At 44.2% G+C, this 15,845-nt stretch overlaps 1 protein-coding gene and 1 pseudogene across 2 annotated transcripts; both read right to left on the bottom strand.

Moving 5' to 3' along the window:
* Positions 1-7,398: 7,398 nt before the first annotated feature.
* Positions 7,399-8,159, bottom strand: LOC308423792 (alpha- and gamma-adaptin-binding protein p34-like; the record flags this gene model as incomplete). Its single annotated transcript, XM_080920558.1, has 2 exons — positions 7,399-7,839; positions 7,959-8,159. The coding sequence occupies 2 exons, from the start codon at positions 8,157-8,159 to the stop codon at positions 7,399-7,401; spliced, it is 642 nt and encodes a 213-aa protein (XP_080776684.1).
* A 7,459-nt stretch (positions 8,160-15,618) lies between these two features.
* On the bottom strand, positions 15,619-15,845 carry LOC308423756 (small ribosomal subunit protein uS14-like; annotated as a pseudogene). The gene has a single exon. The product of its transcript is annotated as a small ribosomal subunit protein uS14-like (transcript).

The raw sequence follows: 15,845 nt of genomic DNA, 5'->3' as shown, positions 1-15,845 counted from the left end.
GCACAGCCAGCAGGATGTGGGTCTACAGTGTTACAGTGTTGATGGTTGCTGTGGATGTGAGGCTTGCTTGTATAATAATGTACATAATTTCATGTTTCTCCTTCAGGGAATGCTCTCCCTGTTAAAGTTAATGAATGATAAGGTTAATTCCATAATAATCAGAAACAGCATAAGCCCAAGAAGATATATTGTGTTCCTCAGAAAAAAGGTAAACACTGTGATCTTCAAGACAGCTCTTAAGGCTGTGGGAAAGAACTCAGAAAACATGAGTTCAAGAATGTATAGTTTCTCAACTATGCAATATTTTAGGATGCAATATCAATTGTATGAGGGGTTTCACAGATATAAAAAAACAAAGACAAATGCAGATGCACTAATGAGTCAGCTTGTCAGAAAGATACAAAGTCAGGCAGATATCTGAGTTCAAGGTCAACCTAGGACAAAGCAAATCTAGGTCCAGGGATGGTAATTTCATGTTGATCTCAGAATGTGATTTGACCCAGCTAAACTTATTGTTTGTGCTTACAAAGGTAGGCAAGATCTCTAAGTTCATTTGCTATGTTTTTTTTAAAAAAGTACTTCCTGTCTCTTTCTAAGAATCAAGGGCTAAGGTCATAAAATGCTGATTTGTGGGATAATCAAAAGGGAACCCAGAGTAATGACTAAATTGACATATAAATAAAAGTCTGGACTTTGATCTGCTGGAGGTGAGTTATCTACATAGCTAGAGAGTCAGCTTAAGCAGAACACAAAGCTGTCAGTTTGTACCTGTTATTGACTTCAAGTTGTTCTTTCCCAGCTTCTGAATGAACTCCCCTATCTTCAGGAACCTGGTCTAGGCCGAGGCTGATCCTTGACAGTGGTATTACCAGTGCTATTGGTGGTGCTCCTCAAACTGATAGTAAGGCCCTATTGCTGAACACCTATATGATTCACTGAGCATATGAAGCAGAAGTGGTGCTGATGTAAAAAACAAAGTTTTTAGGGGCTTTGAGAGTTTTCCAAAACACCCCATTTTTAGAATGTGAGACCCTAAAGACACAGAAATGGTTCAAGTCAGACTCAGAGACTTTCCAGTCATCTCAAGGCTATGAGATCCCACCTGTGCCTGACAAATAAAAACAATGGCCCAGAGTAATTCTCAGAAAAAAAAAAAAAACAAAAAAAACACAGAATATACTGACTGATAGCCACTTGGCCCTCTAGAAAGACCTGGATAGGGTCCTGATTCATGTCATAGTTAACTCGTGCTCTAATCACCCAATTCTAAGAAACAAAACCCCTCAAAGTTTTGAAATATATAAACAAGTTTCTGAAAATATAAAAACAAAGTTTTAGTGGACAGGTCAAGCTATGCTGACCAAGCTGAGTTAGGACAAAACAGCTCCCTTACCCCTCCCTGTACTGAATTTCAAGGAGAATACAAATTGTCAACAACCTTCCTGCCAAAGTTTCTCCCCCATTTTCTCTTTCCTTCCTCTCCTTTTTCTGAAAATTATACTGCTGACCAGTGGTAAAATAGTAGCTCACCCCACTCACAAAAAAGTATAAAAGATATATGCTTTTTGAGTTTGTGGTTGACTCTCCCTGTGAGGATGAACAACCCCATGTACATGGAATAGAAACCTCTTGTTATTACAGTGGTCTATTGTCTAATTGTGCTCTGTGGGTTGCACTCCTGAGCTAAGACTCCCCAGGATCTTTCAACAGTGCTTACCTAAAGCCTTCATCCCTATGGACTAGTATTTATGGTATGGAAGGCACACTGCACTAACCCAGCTACAAACCCTTTGATCTACAAAAGTGACCTGCCTGCAAAATATGCTGGTGCAATGATGGCACAAAGCTTTGAGAAGAGCTAGCCAACATCTGATTTGAGTTAAGGCTCACTCTATGAGATGGAACCAGACACTGCTTGGGTAGCCAAGAACCTGAGACTACATAGTTCAGGGACCAGGGGGGAAAACAAATACTACTGTTTTGGTAAAGGAACGTAGCAGTAAAATGACTTCTAACAATGTCTGCTGTACTCATCGATCAGTGCCTTGCTCAGCCAATCAACAGAGCAGCTTCCTTTTGCAGTAGATGGGAACAAATATGGAGACCTACAACTGGATGAAAGATGAAGAGTGAGAGACCTTGGAACACTCACTCCAGTCAAATCTATCCTGTCAGGACTTAGGAAACTCTGGGATTGGAGGCAGAAAGAATGTAAAAGCCAGAGGGGATGGAAGACCCCAAGGAATTCTCTGGTACACACATAAACTCACAGACTGTGGTAGCATGCACAGGACTTGTCTGGGTCTACATCAGATGGGGTCCTATACCTGAAAGGAGAAGTGGACACATCCCTATCCCTAACCCAGGAAATATCTCCAATTGATAACCACTTGCAAATGGTTATCTTTCTTCAAGGGATTATGGCCTTCTCACTAGGGAAACAAACCACTCTTAAGGGTAGGCAATGTGCAACTGTAGATGGCCAAGAGATAGTGAACTTGTCTCACGATGTTAAGTCAGGGCATTTAAAAAGAAAACTTTACAGGTCCTTTGCATATATTATGCCTTTTGGTTTTGGGTTTTCATGGAATTCCTGTGTGTTGTAAATTAGATTTCTCGCCTAGGCCCAGACAGACCACACCAAACACGGTTCCACGTGGAGAGGTTTAATAGAACGGGATAGGGCAGGGGTCAAGGCCGGGCGAAGAGAGGAAGAGGAAAGAGGGAGAGGAGGAAGGGTTTTGGTCTTTTGTAGGGGTAGTGACGTCACTTGCTCCCAGGTGGAGATGGGATTTAGAACTGATGTCTTCTGGGAATGCTTTGGCTGTTTCCATGGCAATTGATGTGCTAGGTTCCTGTCACCTGTGGGTGGAGCCATTGCTGGGGGAGGGGGCTATCCTAATGCCAACACTGTGTGTGTGTGTGTGTGAACATGAATATCTCTGTACCTATATATTTCCTTTGGGTTTTTTTTTTTTTTTTTTTTTTTTTGGCTCTTTTTTCTCATTTGGTTGTCTTGTTAGACTCTAATTTGTTCGATTTTTATTCTTAGTTCTTCATTGTCTGTTTTTTTTTTTTTTTTGTTTTTTTTGTTTTCATTTTATTGGTTATTTTCTGTATTTATATTTCAAATGTCTTGTTAGACTCTGATTTGTTTGATTTTGATTTACTTTTATTCTTATTTCTTAGTTGTCTGTTTTCTTTTTTTTTTCATTTTTATTGGATATTTTCTGTATTTACATTTCAAACATCATCACTTTCCCACAGCTCCCATCCCCTGCCCCCTCCTCTTGCTTCCATGAAGGTGCTCTCTCTCCCAATCACTCACTCCCACCTCATTGTCTTGGTATATCTGCTTGTTTTCTAAGGAGAGACAGGAAGGGTGTGTGAGTCCTGGTGGCAGAGGAGGTAGGGATGAATATTAAGTAGGGAGAGAGAATGCTATAATTAGAATATAATGTATGAAAAATATATTTTTTCAATAAAAAAAGTAAAACAAAATTGAAAAATTCCAGATCAGGAACCTGGAGGTAGGAGCTGGTGCAGCGGCATTGAAAGGTACTGCTTCTGTCTTACTCCCCATGGCTTGCTTAGCTTGCTTTCTTGTAGAACCCAGGACCACTAGCCCAGGGATGGCACCACATACAATGGGCTGAGACCTCCTACATCAATCTCTAATTAAGAAATTGCCCATGGGGAGAGGGGTTGGAGGGCATTGCATGCCTTTAATCCTAGGACTGGGGAGACTGAGTTTGAGGTTTGAGGTCAGTCTGGTTTGAGAAAGAGTTCCAGAACCTGCCCCTACCCCCTAAAAGCTACACAGAATCACAGTCTTGAGGAAAAAAAAATAAACAAAATTGTCAAGGAGGCTTGCCTGAAGGCATTCCCCTGGGATGACTTGAGCTTGTGTTAAGCAGACATAAAAACTAACCAGCACATGGGGACCATCTTAAATTTGGCTTTTAAAAAGGCAGAGTCTCTTTTCTCTATGTAGCCTTGGCTGTCCTAGAACTCTATTTGTAGAGCAGTTGTCTGAACACAGAGATACTTCTGCCTCTGAAGTATTAGGATTAAAGGTATGCATCACCACACCTAGTCAAGTGATTACCTTCTTAACATCCATGGATCGAAGAGATCTCAGTGGGTCAGGACACACTCTAGGAGAGCTTTTGCTGATGTCTACCCAACTGTAAAACAAAAGGAGATACATTGCAACTTCTTTGAAATCAATCCCTCTTTCCAGCACACCTTATGGCGACTTGATGTTAGGGGACATATCATCTGCAGGACAGTCCAGCCAATGGAGACGCTGATTGTTCCTACCATCTTCGGCGCTCCCTTAGAGCTCACAGGAGAATGTTGATCTTCTATTAAGAGCTCTAAAAAAGAGCAAAGACAAGCTTCAAGTTTTTATGTAGGTTTTGGAAAAACAGCTAACCCCATCAGGGGTACTTGATGTAGCCCCGGCTGTCCTAGAATTCTCTTTGTAGTTCAGTTTGTCTGAACTCACAGAGATGCCTCTGCCTCTCAAGTTTTAAGATTAAAGGTGTGCACCACCACGCCTAGGGAAGCCCATGAAGCTTTCCTAGAAAGAGACAGAACTTTCCCTCCTAGCTCAGGCAGAGTGGCTTCCACCTGAACTTTAGGCACGTCCCACCTTTAACTAGAAGCAAGGGTGATATTGCTTTCTTTTCTGTACTTTGGGAGACTTAGGACTGCTCCCAGGTCTATGTGCTAGAACAGCTCAAGAAACAGAAAGCTGAGCAAGTCTTCCCTTCATTGAATCAATCTACACTGACGTGCCTACACTTAGCTGTTCATAGGTCAAGAACCCAAGCCCACAGTGTGGGAAGTGATTGAGCAGATGAGTGACTAAACTCCCACACCTTTGCCAGCAGTGTAGATTGTCAATTTGTCCTCTCTCACCCTTCCTCCCTAGTGCTCATGAGGTCCAGTTTGCTGTGATTCTTGGCCTAGAAGTGGCATGATTTGTTGTCACAAGTGAAATCTCTGCCCAGCTCTCTAGTTGTCTAAGTTAGAGTGTGCTGCTCTGTAGGAGTCCAGTGACCTACTCTGCTTATGTTCTTGGGAGATGGGGTTAACTGGAAATCCTGACTGTGTTAGACATTATTGATGGAGCCCTCACCTAGATGGAGCCCTTGGAATGCAGAACTGTCAAGGACACTTTGGTGTCCTCAGAGATTTTTCAGTAAGGTATATGACCTTGGGTAGAGATCTTCTCAAGTCCAAGATGAGCACCCCTTCCCAAGAAATATACCAGGGTACTATGGCCATATAATGAACTGTCTAACTTGTTCCCTTGGCTAGACAAAGATTTGAATGCACCAGTGTCTTGATAGAGCTTTAATGCTGTGAGTAGACACCATGACCAAGGAAACTCTTAGGATACTTGGGGCTGGCTTACAGGTTCAAATCTTTGGTCATCATCACCAAGGCAGAAGCATGGCAGTGTCCAGGCAGATGTAGGGCTGGAGGAACTGAGAGTTCTACACCTTCATCCAAAGTCAGATAGGAGAAGACTGGCTTCCAGGCAACTAGAACAAGGGTCTTTTTTTTTTTTTTTTTTTGAGATTTATTTTTCATGATGTGAGTACACTGTCACTGTCTTCAGACACACAAGAGGACATGGGATCCCCATCACAGATGGTTGTGAACTGGGAATTTAACTCAGGACCTCTGGAAGAGCAGTCATTGCTCTTAACTGCTGAGCCATCTTTCCAGCTCCAGGAAAAGAGTCTTTTCTTTTTTAAATAAATAATTCATCTTTTAATTACCTGGTTTTGTTTAGTCAGCAAAATCAGGTCCACAGCCTTTTCTAGTCTATTTTTCCCCTAATCATGTGACCTAATATATTTTCTAAAATTGTCCACATTTTAAGAAAAGGATGTTCTACCTTTCTGGCAACCCACAGTCAACTTCCCTAATTTCCCTTCTTAACCAGTGCTAATACACTCACCTTAAAGCAATAGTCCCTCTGAAAGGGTAGTGGTAAACCCAAACTCAAAGATCAAGCTTACAGAATCAGAGTCGGGGTTGGGGAGATGGGAGCACGGGACCCGGAGCAAACCAGCACCCAGTATTTCTAGAATACTACCATCACCAGACTCATGCTTCTTCCCTGTTGTTTCTGGCCAGGCCAAGCATGCTTCAGGTCCTGTAAGTGGTACCTAAGCAGGAGCATCTTGTTTCTGGTCATGACCCAACTCATGTTTGACATCAAGGCAGGACTTGCTCTCAGCCCACAATGAATGCCATCTATCATAACTGCCCCTGCTTAGACACTGACAGCCATGATGGAGACTCACGCCTGCCTCACAGAAGTATCTGTGATGATGAAGTAAGGACCTTGCTGTACTTTCCTCTCTTCCTTTAAAACTTTGCTTTGTGACCCACTCAAACACAACACAGGAGGAAGGACAGAGCTTCCTTGGGACTGGGCCCTGGAGTATAGAAGAGCCAACAGCCCTGGAAGTAAACCATGGTGGTGGCTCAGGACCTGGTTGTTGGAAGGCTCACCTATCCCCTCCACTGCTTGGTACTGATGCTTTGACAGTAATCCCTAGCTTCCAAGCAGAAAGAAGGGGATACTTGCTCTGAAACCTCAAGCAGCCAGGTGGAGCACTCGGTCAGAGAGCAGTTACCAGTGTGAGCAGCAGTGTGCTCGGAACCAAGGCTGCTGCTCCTTTGGTCCACACATGACTGAACTGAGGGCCCTTGTCCAGCAGCTGAGGAGAGGGGTAGTTTCCGCTCCCCAGAGGAGGAAACCTTTGCCTCTGTTTCTTACGGACACACACCCGTCTTTTACTTCTTTGTGGCAGGAACTTAGACACGGAACTTAAAAATGTCCATAAAGACTTGCTAAGAGACAAACCCATGAGTCACATGGTCCCCTGACCCCTAGGCACATACTAGGTCTACAGCTTAGGTCAGAGCTGTGCTCTCAGCAGGGATCAGGAACAATATGCTACAGAGAGCATAAGCTCCCAACCTACAGCCAGTGTGGGTGCTGGCAATTCAGCAGAGAAGCAGGCCTCCCTATGGAGCCCAGGCCGGCTTCAGCCTGTCAAGTGCTGGGATCACTGTGCTCTCTGACACTTGGCTTTCCTACATTACAGATCTCTGAGACTCATTACCCAGGTTCTTAAGATGAAGAATGTGGATCTGAAGGGTTTCCTCACTGTCATTTCAGTACTTATGCGGCAGGAGCAAAAGTTTCTCCTTAGCACCCTTCTAAAAACTCAGGTAAGGGAAACCCAAAAACCAGTCAGGTGGCCAGCATGCTAATGGCAGTCTTGGCAGAGCAGAACCCAGTTAGAAGGGAAGCACTTGGGACACACAGCGCTGGTATCAGTGTCCGTCAGACTGAGCCAGCAGAACTTAATGCTCGTCATCAGAAGAAAGGCCCTCAATCTCATCCCGGTCTCCCCCTATTGCCATCCAGAAGGCTTTGGCCACCTTTTCTGCATGCAACTTTCCTTGCTCATGAGGAAGCGTCGCAGCCTTGTCTTTCATTTCTTTTAACTTTGAGAAGAGTCTCTCGAAGTTCTCCAGATCCCCTCCTCCAGTGGTAAGACTGGCTAATTCTTGAACATCCAGATCTAACATGGGGTCGACAATACTGTCAGCCTGTGCGTGTGCTGAGCCACATGCACCACTGCGTTGTCCAGGAAGGGACTTTGTCCTCTCAGCTGTTGGCGACGGTTCCTGCTGCTCAGAGTGACAGCTCTCTGCTGATCCAATGCTGCCGTTTGCTCCAGTCAGTGAGTTGAGAAGGCTGAAGCCCTGGTTCCTGTCTTTAAAAAGAGCTCTGTGGGACAGCTGCGCTCTCGCCAGACATCTCCATGTACTGAACTCACCCCTCTTGCGACAATGGGAGAAGACACTCTAGGAATTTCTGGACGGCTTCTTTTCAGTTCATCCCAGTTGCCATTCTTCACCACAACACTGGACCAGACATTGGCATTCAATGCTTGTACAATCCGCTTTACGCCTGTAGATTCAGGGAAATCATCCTCCTCCTCCTCCGGCAGCTCCTCTGGATTGAGCTCCACCAGCTCAAACCCATGTTTGATGCACCACTCGTGAGCCTCTTGTCGGTTTATTCCGTCTTCACACACTCTATCACAGACCAGGATCATCACCTCGGGTAGCCATGTTTCTGCCAGAGGAAGCCATGAGGAGATGCTGTCAGGACCTGATTTCTGTGTGCTGTCAAAGTAAACCACAAACGCCTGGACTGACTCAGCAATCTCGGCAGTGACCAGGAACTTGCTTGGCACCATGCACAGGTTGACCTCTGCGGAATAGTACTTGTTATCAATGGTCCAGGGATAAAATCTCACAGCATCGCTGGAAGTCGCTTCCACAATAGCATCTTCTGTTCCAAGGATATGTTGCACCAGCCGGTCCCTGGTGAAGGTGGCAGAGCAGCTGGTGACCAGTGTGCAGGGAGGACAAGAGTCTTAAAGCCCACCCCTGCAGTGTCACACTTTCTCCAACAAGGCCACACCTCCTAATAGTGCCCCTTCCAGACTAAGTATATAGAAACCATCAGTCAGGTAGGATCAAACTGGGCCAGTCAGCAGGTTTTCTTGAAGATTTTCCAGACCCCAGAGCATGAATTGGCTGCTGCTTCCAGAGTTGCTCTAGAAAGTCAACCCTCCAAGAAAAGCTTTCAGATTGACTTCAGGGAAATGACTCACAGTTCCAACAGCCATGAACTTGCATTAGGCTTATTGCTGGTCATGGCCGTGCCAAGACAGTTGTGCCAAATACAGTCTTCTAGAATGACCTTAAAAATTAAGCTAATGGCAACCTTATGTCTTGTGGAAACCATTCCTACTTCTGACCTGCCAACAGGAGTTGATTTTGGCTCTGCCTGTGCCTCTGTCTCATCCAGGAAACTTGGCAGGGAATTATATCTGTGAATATTCTATTGCCTCCTGCTCATTCAGCAGGTACACATGTACAACTAGGTTCCCATGGAAGCAGGCTTCAAGTGCACATCCACACGTATCATGATGACAGACAGTGGCCCCAAGAAGATTATCAGTTGTTAAGGGGCTTGTTATGCAAATATAAAGACCAGCGTTCAGATCTCCAGTGTCCACATTAAAAAGTCAGGGGTAGGGCTGGAGAGATGCTCAGTGGTTAAGAGCACTGACTGCTCTTCCAGAGGTCCTCAGTTCAAATCCCAGCAACCACATGGTGGCTCACAACCATCTGTGATGAGATCTGATACCTTCTTCTGGTGTGTATGAAGATAGCTACAGTGTACTTATATATATAATGAATAAATTTTAAAAGTCAGAGGCAGTGGTATGTCTCTATAACCAAAGTGCTTAGGAGAAAAGAAACAAGAATCTTGGAAGTTTGTTGTCTGGGTGGTCTAGCCAATGCCTGATTTCTAGACTCTCAGAAAATAAGAGGAAGTGAGGAAGTGTGCATGCATTTGTATGTACATTCATGTGTGTGTACAAGCACATGTGTGCACATATATGAACACACACACTAACAGTCTACATAACAGGCCTTGTTATAGAACAAACATGGCAGCAGGAGCTTCCCATGTGTTATTTCAACTGTTTCTAGAATCTGGGATTCGTGGCACACATCTTTATTCTTAAAGCCCTTAAGAAATAGAGGCAGGTAGATTTCTTTGTGTTCAAGGCCAGCCTGATCTACACAACAAGTTCTAGGCCAGCCAAGGCCACCTAGTAAGACTCTGTCTCAAACAAAAAAAAAAAAAAAAAAAAAAAAAAAAAAAAAAAAAAAAAAAAAAAAAAAACCAAAAAGTCAATAGTCTCTAATAGTTAGCTGCTAGAAGAGAGTCATCCATTTTCTCTCATGTCACAGTTTCTGTCAGGTGGAAGAAGCCACATGTCATATTTTAAAAAATGGTTATGTGTGTTCATTTGTGCAAGGGCACCTTTGCACGTTTGTGTGTGCATGATATGAGTATTTGAGGGACTCATGTACATGAGGTAAAAGGACAACTTTGTGGACTCAGCTCTCTACTTCCATTTTGGGTTCCTCGGGATCAAACTCAGGTGGGTGGGTTTATGAGACGAACGAAGTCATCTCACCATCCCACTAGGTTTTGTTTAGTTTTTAATGCCACGAACGTGCGTGGAAGCCAGAAGAGGCATCTGATGTCCTTTAGAGCTCTCTACCCAGTCCTCTGAAGCAGACTTGAGCCCGGCAGTCAGTAAGCCCTAGCAATTCTCCTGTTTCTGCCCCTTAGAGAGGTTATGGCCATCCAAGGAGCTCCTGGTTTGTCATGTGTGTGATGAGATCCAAACGCTGTTCAGACCAATGAGCCATCTCCCTAGACTCTGATGTTGGCAGTCACCCCACAAACTACACAAACACCAATGTCAGTCAGAAAGGGATAACTTATTGAATACTTGCCCTAGGACTAATCAATCAATCAGGGTCACAGAGCAGACTCAGCAGCTGACTACAAACACAAGCCAGAACCCTACAGAGCTTTTAAGCCTGGAAACCACAAATATCTGTGCCAAGTTATTTCACCAATCAGGATGTAGGGGTAGAGGGCTTCCTTAGGTACACTTAACGTGTTCCCATTGGTTGGAGTATTCAACTATTGTAGGGGACTTGCCTTACCTAACATTCATTGGTTAACTTGCCAATCATTATGTCAGTTACCCACATACATGACTCTTTCTGCAATAGGAGGCAGTAGGAAGATCAGGAGTTCAATGTCATCCTCTGCTGTATAACAAAGTTCAATCCTAGCTGGGATTTATAAAATCTTTCCTCAAAACAAACAAAAAAAAAATTCTATGAATTTACTTGGGAGTTGGCAGGCACTTCCTTTTAACTTCAAGCCCAAGTTAAATTTACATGAATATTCCACATGTTTACAAGTATGGTGTCAATTCCCAGGGAGATCTTGGGAACTTAAAACTTTATTCAGGGCTGAAGAGATGGCTTAATGGTTAAGAGCACTGACTGCTCTTCCAGAGGTCCTGAGTTCAAATCCCAGCAACGACATGGTGGCTCACAACAATCTGTAATGGGATCTGATGTGTAATGGGATCTTCTGGTGTATCTGAAGACAGCTACAGTGTACTCATATATATAAATAGATAAACAAATCTTTTAAAAAAGGCCAACTGTACTCAACCTCTACTCAAAATGGAAGTCTTATTCCAAATGGTTTCTTATATTGGTGCAGGTGTCTCTCTTATGTTGGGCTCCATCCCGGAGGCAGCTTATCATACACAGGTGCAGGAAGCTGGCAGTTGGTTCAGGTCCAAGCTTACTGTGGCTCACTATACAAAGCAGTTCCAATTGACCTCTGTTGTGATTGGTTTCCAAGAACACCAAAGCACAGAACATAACAGAATATGCAATCAACTTGGGCATGAGAAAGTTTCCTAGTCACAGTAGTAACAGCACATTAGAAACTTTCTTTGTGACAGTAATAACAGCATAAGATGGCTGGCGAGACAGGCATCACTTACCCAGCTTTATCACCTAACATACCATGCTTTAGCAGGGACTTCGGGAAGCAACATTTCAGTGTGTTGCAGATCCAGTGTCTGCATCTGACTTGTGCCTTTGCAGGGAGGAGGACTTCTGAGAAAGCTGTTGGAAGAGTCTGTGCTTCCTGGGCATGGAGGGGAAATCAAGGTGCTCAGAGAGAGCATTCTGACGGGCAATAGCATTCTGATGGGTAATAGCTAGGCTCAAAAAATTGCTCTTATGTTGTTAGGCTGGGGCCTGGTTGGTAGTGTAGTTGCCTGACATTCGTGGAACTGGCATTCAGGTCTTTATCATCCCAGAAAACAGGCAGGTGGTACCAGTCTGTAAACCCCAGCACCGTGGCAACAGGAGGATCAGGAGTTAGACATCACCCTCTGCTGTATAACAAAGTTCAGCCCTAGCCTGAGAGTCATAAAATCCTACCTTAAAAGAGAGAGATTTTGTGAATTTACTTGGGGGTTGGCAGGCACCTCCTTTTGTTAACTTCAAGCCCATGTTAAACTTACATTAACATTCCACATGTTTACACTAGAGATCCTGGCCTTTAAAACGGAAAGCCAGGTATCGTAGTACATGCTTATATGGTCCTCACACTTGGGAGATGGACACAGGAGGTTTGTCAACGTCGGCTAAATAGTGAATTTGAGGTTATTCTGGGACACATGAAACTGTTTCAAACAGACAAACAAACAAATACAAAAAGAAAAAAACCTCAGAGTTTTTTTTTTTAAGGTGTGTGTGTGTGTGTGTGTGTATGTGTGTGTGTGTGTGTGTGTGTTTGTGTGTGTTGCTATGCTGTGTGTGTGCAGGTACCCTCAGAGGCCAGAAGAAGGTGTCGAATTTCCTGGAGCAGGAATTACAGATAGGTGCAAGCCACCTGACACTGGTGCTGGGAAACAAGTTTAATAATTGCAGCCATCTCTTCCCCCTAGTTCTGTCTTCTGAAGTGAGCTGGACACAGGGAAGCTGGGGTAAACACAAGGGTGGAGGAAGTGAGCTGGACACAGGGAAGCTTGGGTAAACACGAGGGTGGAGGAAACAGGAAGTGGTAAAATGACAGAGGGCAAAGCGGAAACACAACTTGGCAGTGGTGAGATCTTTACACTTCACCCTAGCCCAAACCTTCCCTAGGCCTAGGACTGAACTCGGCCTCAGGCATGGTGGAAAGTGCTGTGTCTTTAAGATGAAACACACTCCTCCCCTCCTCCCACCCCTCATGTCTTTCATACAGCTTGGGCTGATCTCAGTCTTACTGTGGAAGTGAGAAAGCCTTGGCCTCCTGCCTCCTCGGAAGTTCTGGGATTGGATCGGGGTGCCACAGTCAGCTTTTCCATTCCTCTGTTTTGTATTGCTTGGGTACAGCTTGGACGTGAACTCTGTTGCAGCCCAGGATGACCTCAGATTTAGCTCTTCCTGCGTCCATTAGGTCCTATGGCCGCATGGGCATGCCCCTGCACTGATTTTGTTTCTAGTTCTTTAGCCAGGCTCATGTGGGACTCTTGATTCTCCTCCCTCCATCTCCCGACTGCTGGGATTACAATTTGGTTGTGGTAGTTAAAAAACAAAACAAAACACCCCAAACCAAATAACAAACAAACAAAACCTAATAGTTTCCAATAATGTTCAGTAAGTCCCCCAGTTAGGTTATTAATTTCCTGACATCATCTGTTTAGATTTAAGGAAAATGGAATTTAGTGCTGCTTATATGATAACAGCTCAGGAGTGGTGGCTCATGACTATGAAGGGAACATGCTGCCCTCGCAGAGGTCTTGGTGTTGCTTCCCAGCCCCCATATGGTGGCTCAAAACTATCTGTAACTCTAGCTACTGGAGATCCCAAACCTTCCTGTGACCTCTATAAGCACTGCATTGATGTAGTACGATTTCGAGCACTCAGGAAGAATATTTATACACATAAAATGAGAATAAATCTTTAAACAAAACCATGAAAACCCCAGAAGGGTTTGCTTGCCTAGCAAGTGAAGGGGCTGTAGGTCTAGTCTCCAACACAAAAAAATAATAGAGCTCATCTAGTAAATGGATTTTTATACTTATTATTATAATTGTGTGTGTAGGTGGCATATGTGTTGGCGTGCACATAAAGAGGTAAGGGGCAACTTTTGGGGATCAGTTCTCTCCCTCTACCTTTATGGGTCTCAGGGATTATTGAACTCATATTGTCAGCCAACATGTCAGCAAGTACATCACGTGCCACGCCATCTCAGTAACCTAAAATGATTTACTTTCAGCCTACGTGTGTGTTGAGATGGGTAGGTATGTGTGTGGTGTGTGTCGTATATGTACATGTGTGTTTAATTGCTTCCTCTGCACAAGCCAGAGGAAGCTATCAGGTGTCCCCCTCTAGCTCTTTGTCTTGTTTCCTTGACTCACCCTGGAGTTACAGATGGTTGTGTGCCACCTGATACGGGTGGTGGGAAGCAAACATTCCTGGGTTCTCTGGAAAAGCAGCATCCGCTCTAACCATAAGTTGCCTTGGTCATGTTGTCTCTACAGCAACAGAACAGTGACCAAGACAATCTGGAGTCACCTAGGAGAGAAGCTCTGGGTATGCCTGTGAGGGTGTTTCCAGAGCAGATTAACTAAAGGGCCGGTCTGTACTCAGCAAGTAGCATCATTCACGGGGTTGTCCAGATGGCAAGGGGTCTGAGGGAAAAGCAGGGTCACCTGTGCTTATCTTTGCTTCTTGCTTATGAATGTGTTTATCCTGTGCCATCCTCCACTGATACCCAGTTTTTTTGGCTTTGCAATGTGGACTGAATGCCAGTAACTCTTTGGGAGCTTCTAGACTTTCAGCACCAGATTGTGGTTGCTGAGGTACCAGCTCAGACTGAGCAGTGCTGTGCTGTCAGCCTCTCCAGTAGCCATGGGTGGATTATTCAGACCTTTCATGTAAGCCAATCTAATAAGTCCCCTTTTGCTCCCTCTGAGCGTGCTATGTATGTGGGTTAGATCAGATTGACTTACAGCATTGTTCAATGTCTGCATTTTCTTATTGATCTTCAAAACTTTATTGTTAGGTAGCTGTGGTGGCACACATCTTTAATCCCAGGACTTAGGAGCTTGAATTCTCTGAGTTCAAGACCAGACTGGTCTACTAGTAAATTCCAGGACATCCAGACCTAAATAGTCAGACCATACCTCAAAAAACAAAAAACCTTATTATCAATGATTGTGATGTATGTGTGTGTGTGTGAGAGAGAGACCAACAGACAGAGGGGGCACACACACACACACACACACACACACACACACACAGAGAGAGAGAGAGAGAGAGAGAGAGAGAGAGAGAGAGAGAGAGAGAGGGAGAGCGTGCACCTGGGCTTGGTGTGGGTACCAGTGATATAACTTCCTTCAACAAGGCCACACTTCCAGTTTCTATCAAGGCTACTTCCTAATGACCAAGTATCCAGGCATCCAAATATTTGAACCCTATGGGACCCATTCTTACTCAGACTAACAGATCTCTTCAAGCTGACAAGCAAGATAACTGTTACACTAGGCTGACAATCTACATGGCCAGTACATGTGGATTTCAGATAACAACTTTTAGGAGTTGGTTCTCTCCTTCCACCCTTTCATGGGTTCCTTGGATTAAATGCAGGTTGTCAAGTTCATGCAGAAAGTAGTTTTACCTGTTGACCCCCCCCCATTGTTCTTTTGTCTAGTTATCTTAGTCACCAGGAGGAGAGGATGCTGCAGTGTGTTAATATGGAAAGTTATGTTTCAGTTCTGCCAACTTTGCTTTGTACATTTTGGAGCTATAAGCCAAATACAAATACGTTTTGCAACAAAAACTTCACGACCATAAAAAAAAAAAAAAAAAAAAAAAAAAAAAAAAAAAAAAAAAAAAAGAAGCAAGTTGGGGAGGAAAAGATTTATTCGTCCATATCATAGTTGATCCTTAGAGGTAGACAGGGCAGGAAGCTGGAGGCAGGAGCTGATGCAGAGCCATAGAGGAGTATTGCTTTTTGGTTTGCTTCATATGACTTGCTCACCCTGCTTTCTTTTTTCTTTTTCTTTTTTTTTTTTTTGAAGTCTTTACTTTTTAATTCTTTGTGCACAAAGACTAGCATGATCCGGTTTCACTGGGTAGGCAGTTGAATAATCCATTCAAGGTGGCTGAGTCCAACTTGATGAAGCCTACGTCCTTCGCGTACTGCCGGAAGCACAGACGGCGCACACGTTCAGCCCGTATTTATGGATCAGACTGTGGCGGTTCGAGCAGACGTGGCAAGAGCGAGAGCCCTGGCGGAGCCTCCGTGGGTGACTGCAGTAGAGCTGCTGGTGTCCCAT

This window comes from Micromys minutus (genome assembly GCF_963924665.1).
Source record: "Micromys minutus genome assembly, chromosome: 8".
Taxonomy (NCBI): domain Eukaryota; kingdom Metazoa; phylum Chordata; class Mammalia; order Rodentia; family Muridae; genus Micromys; species Micromys minutus.
This window is presented reverse-complemented; position numbering and strand designations above follow the sequence as displayed.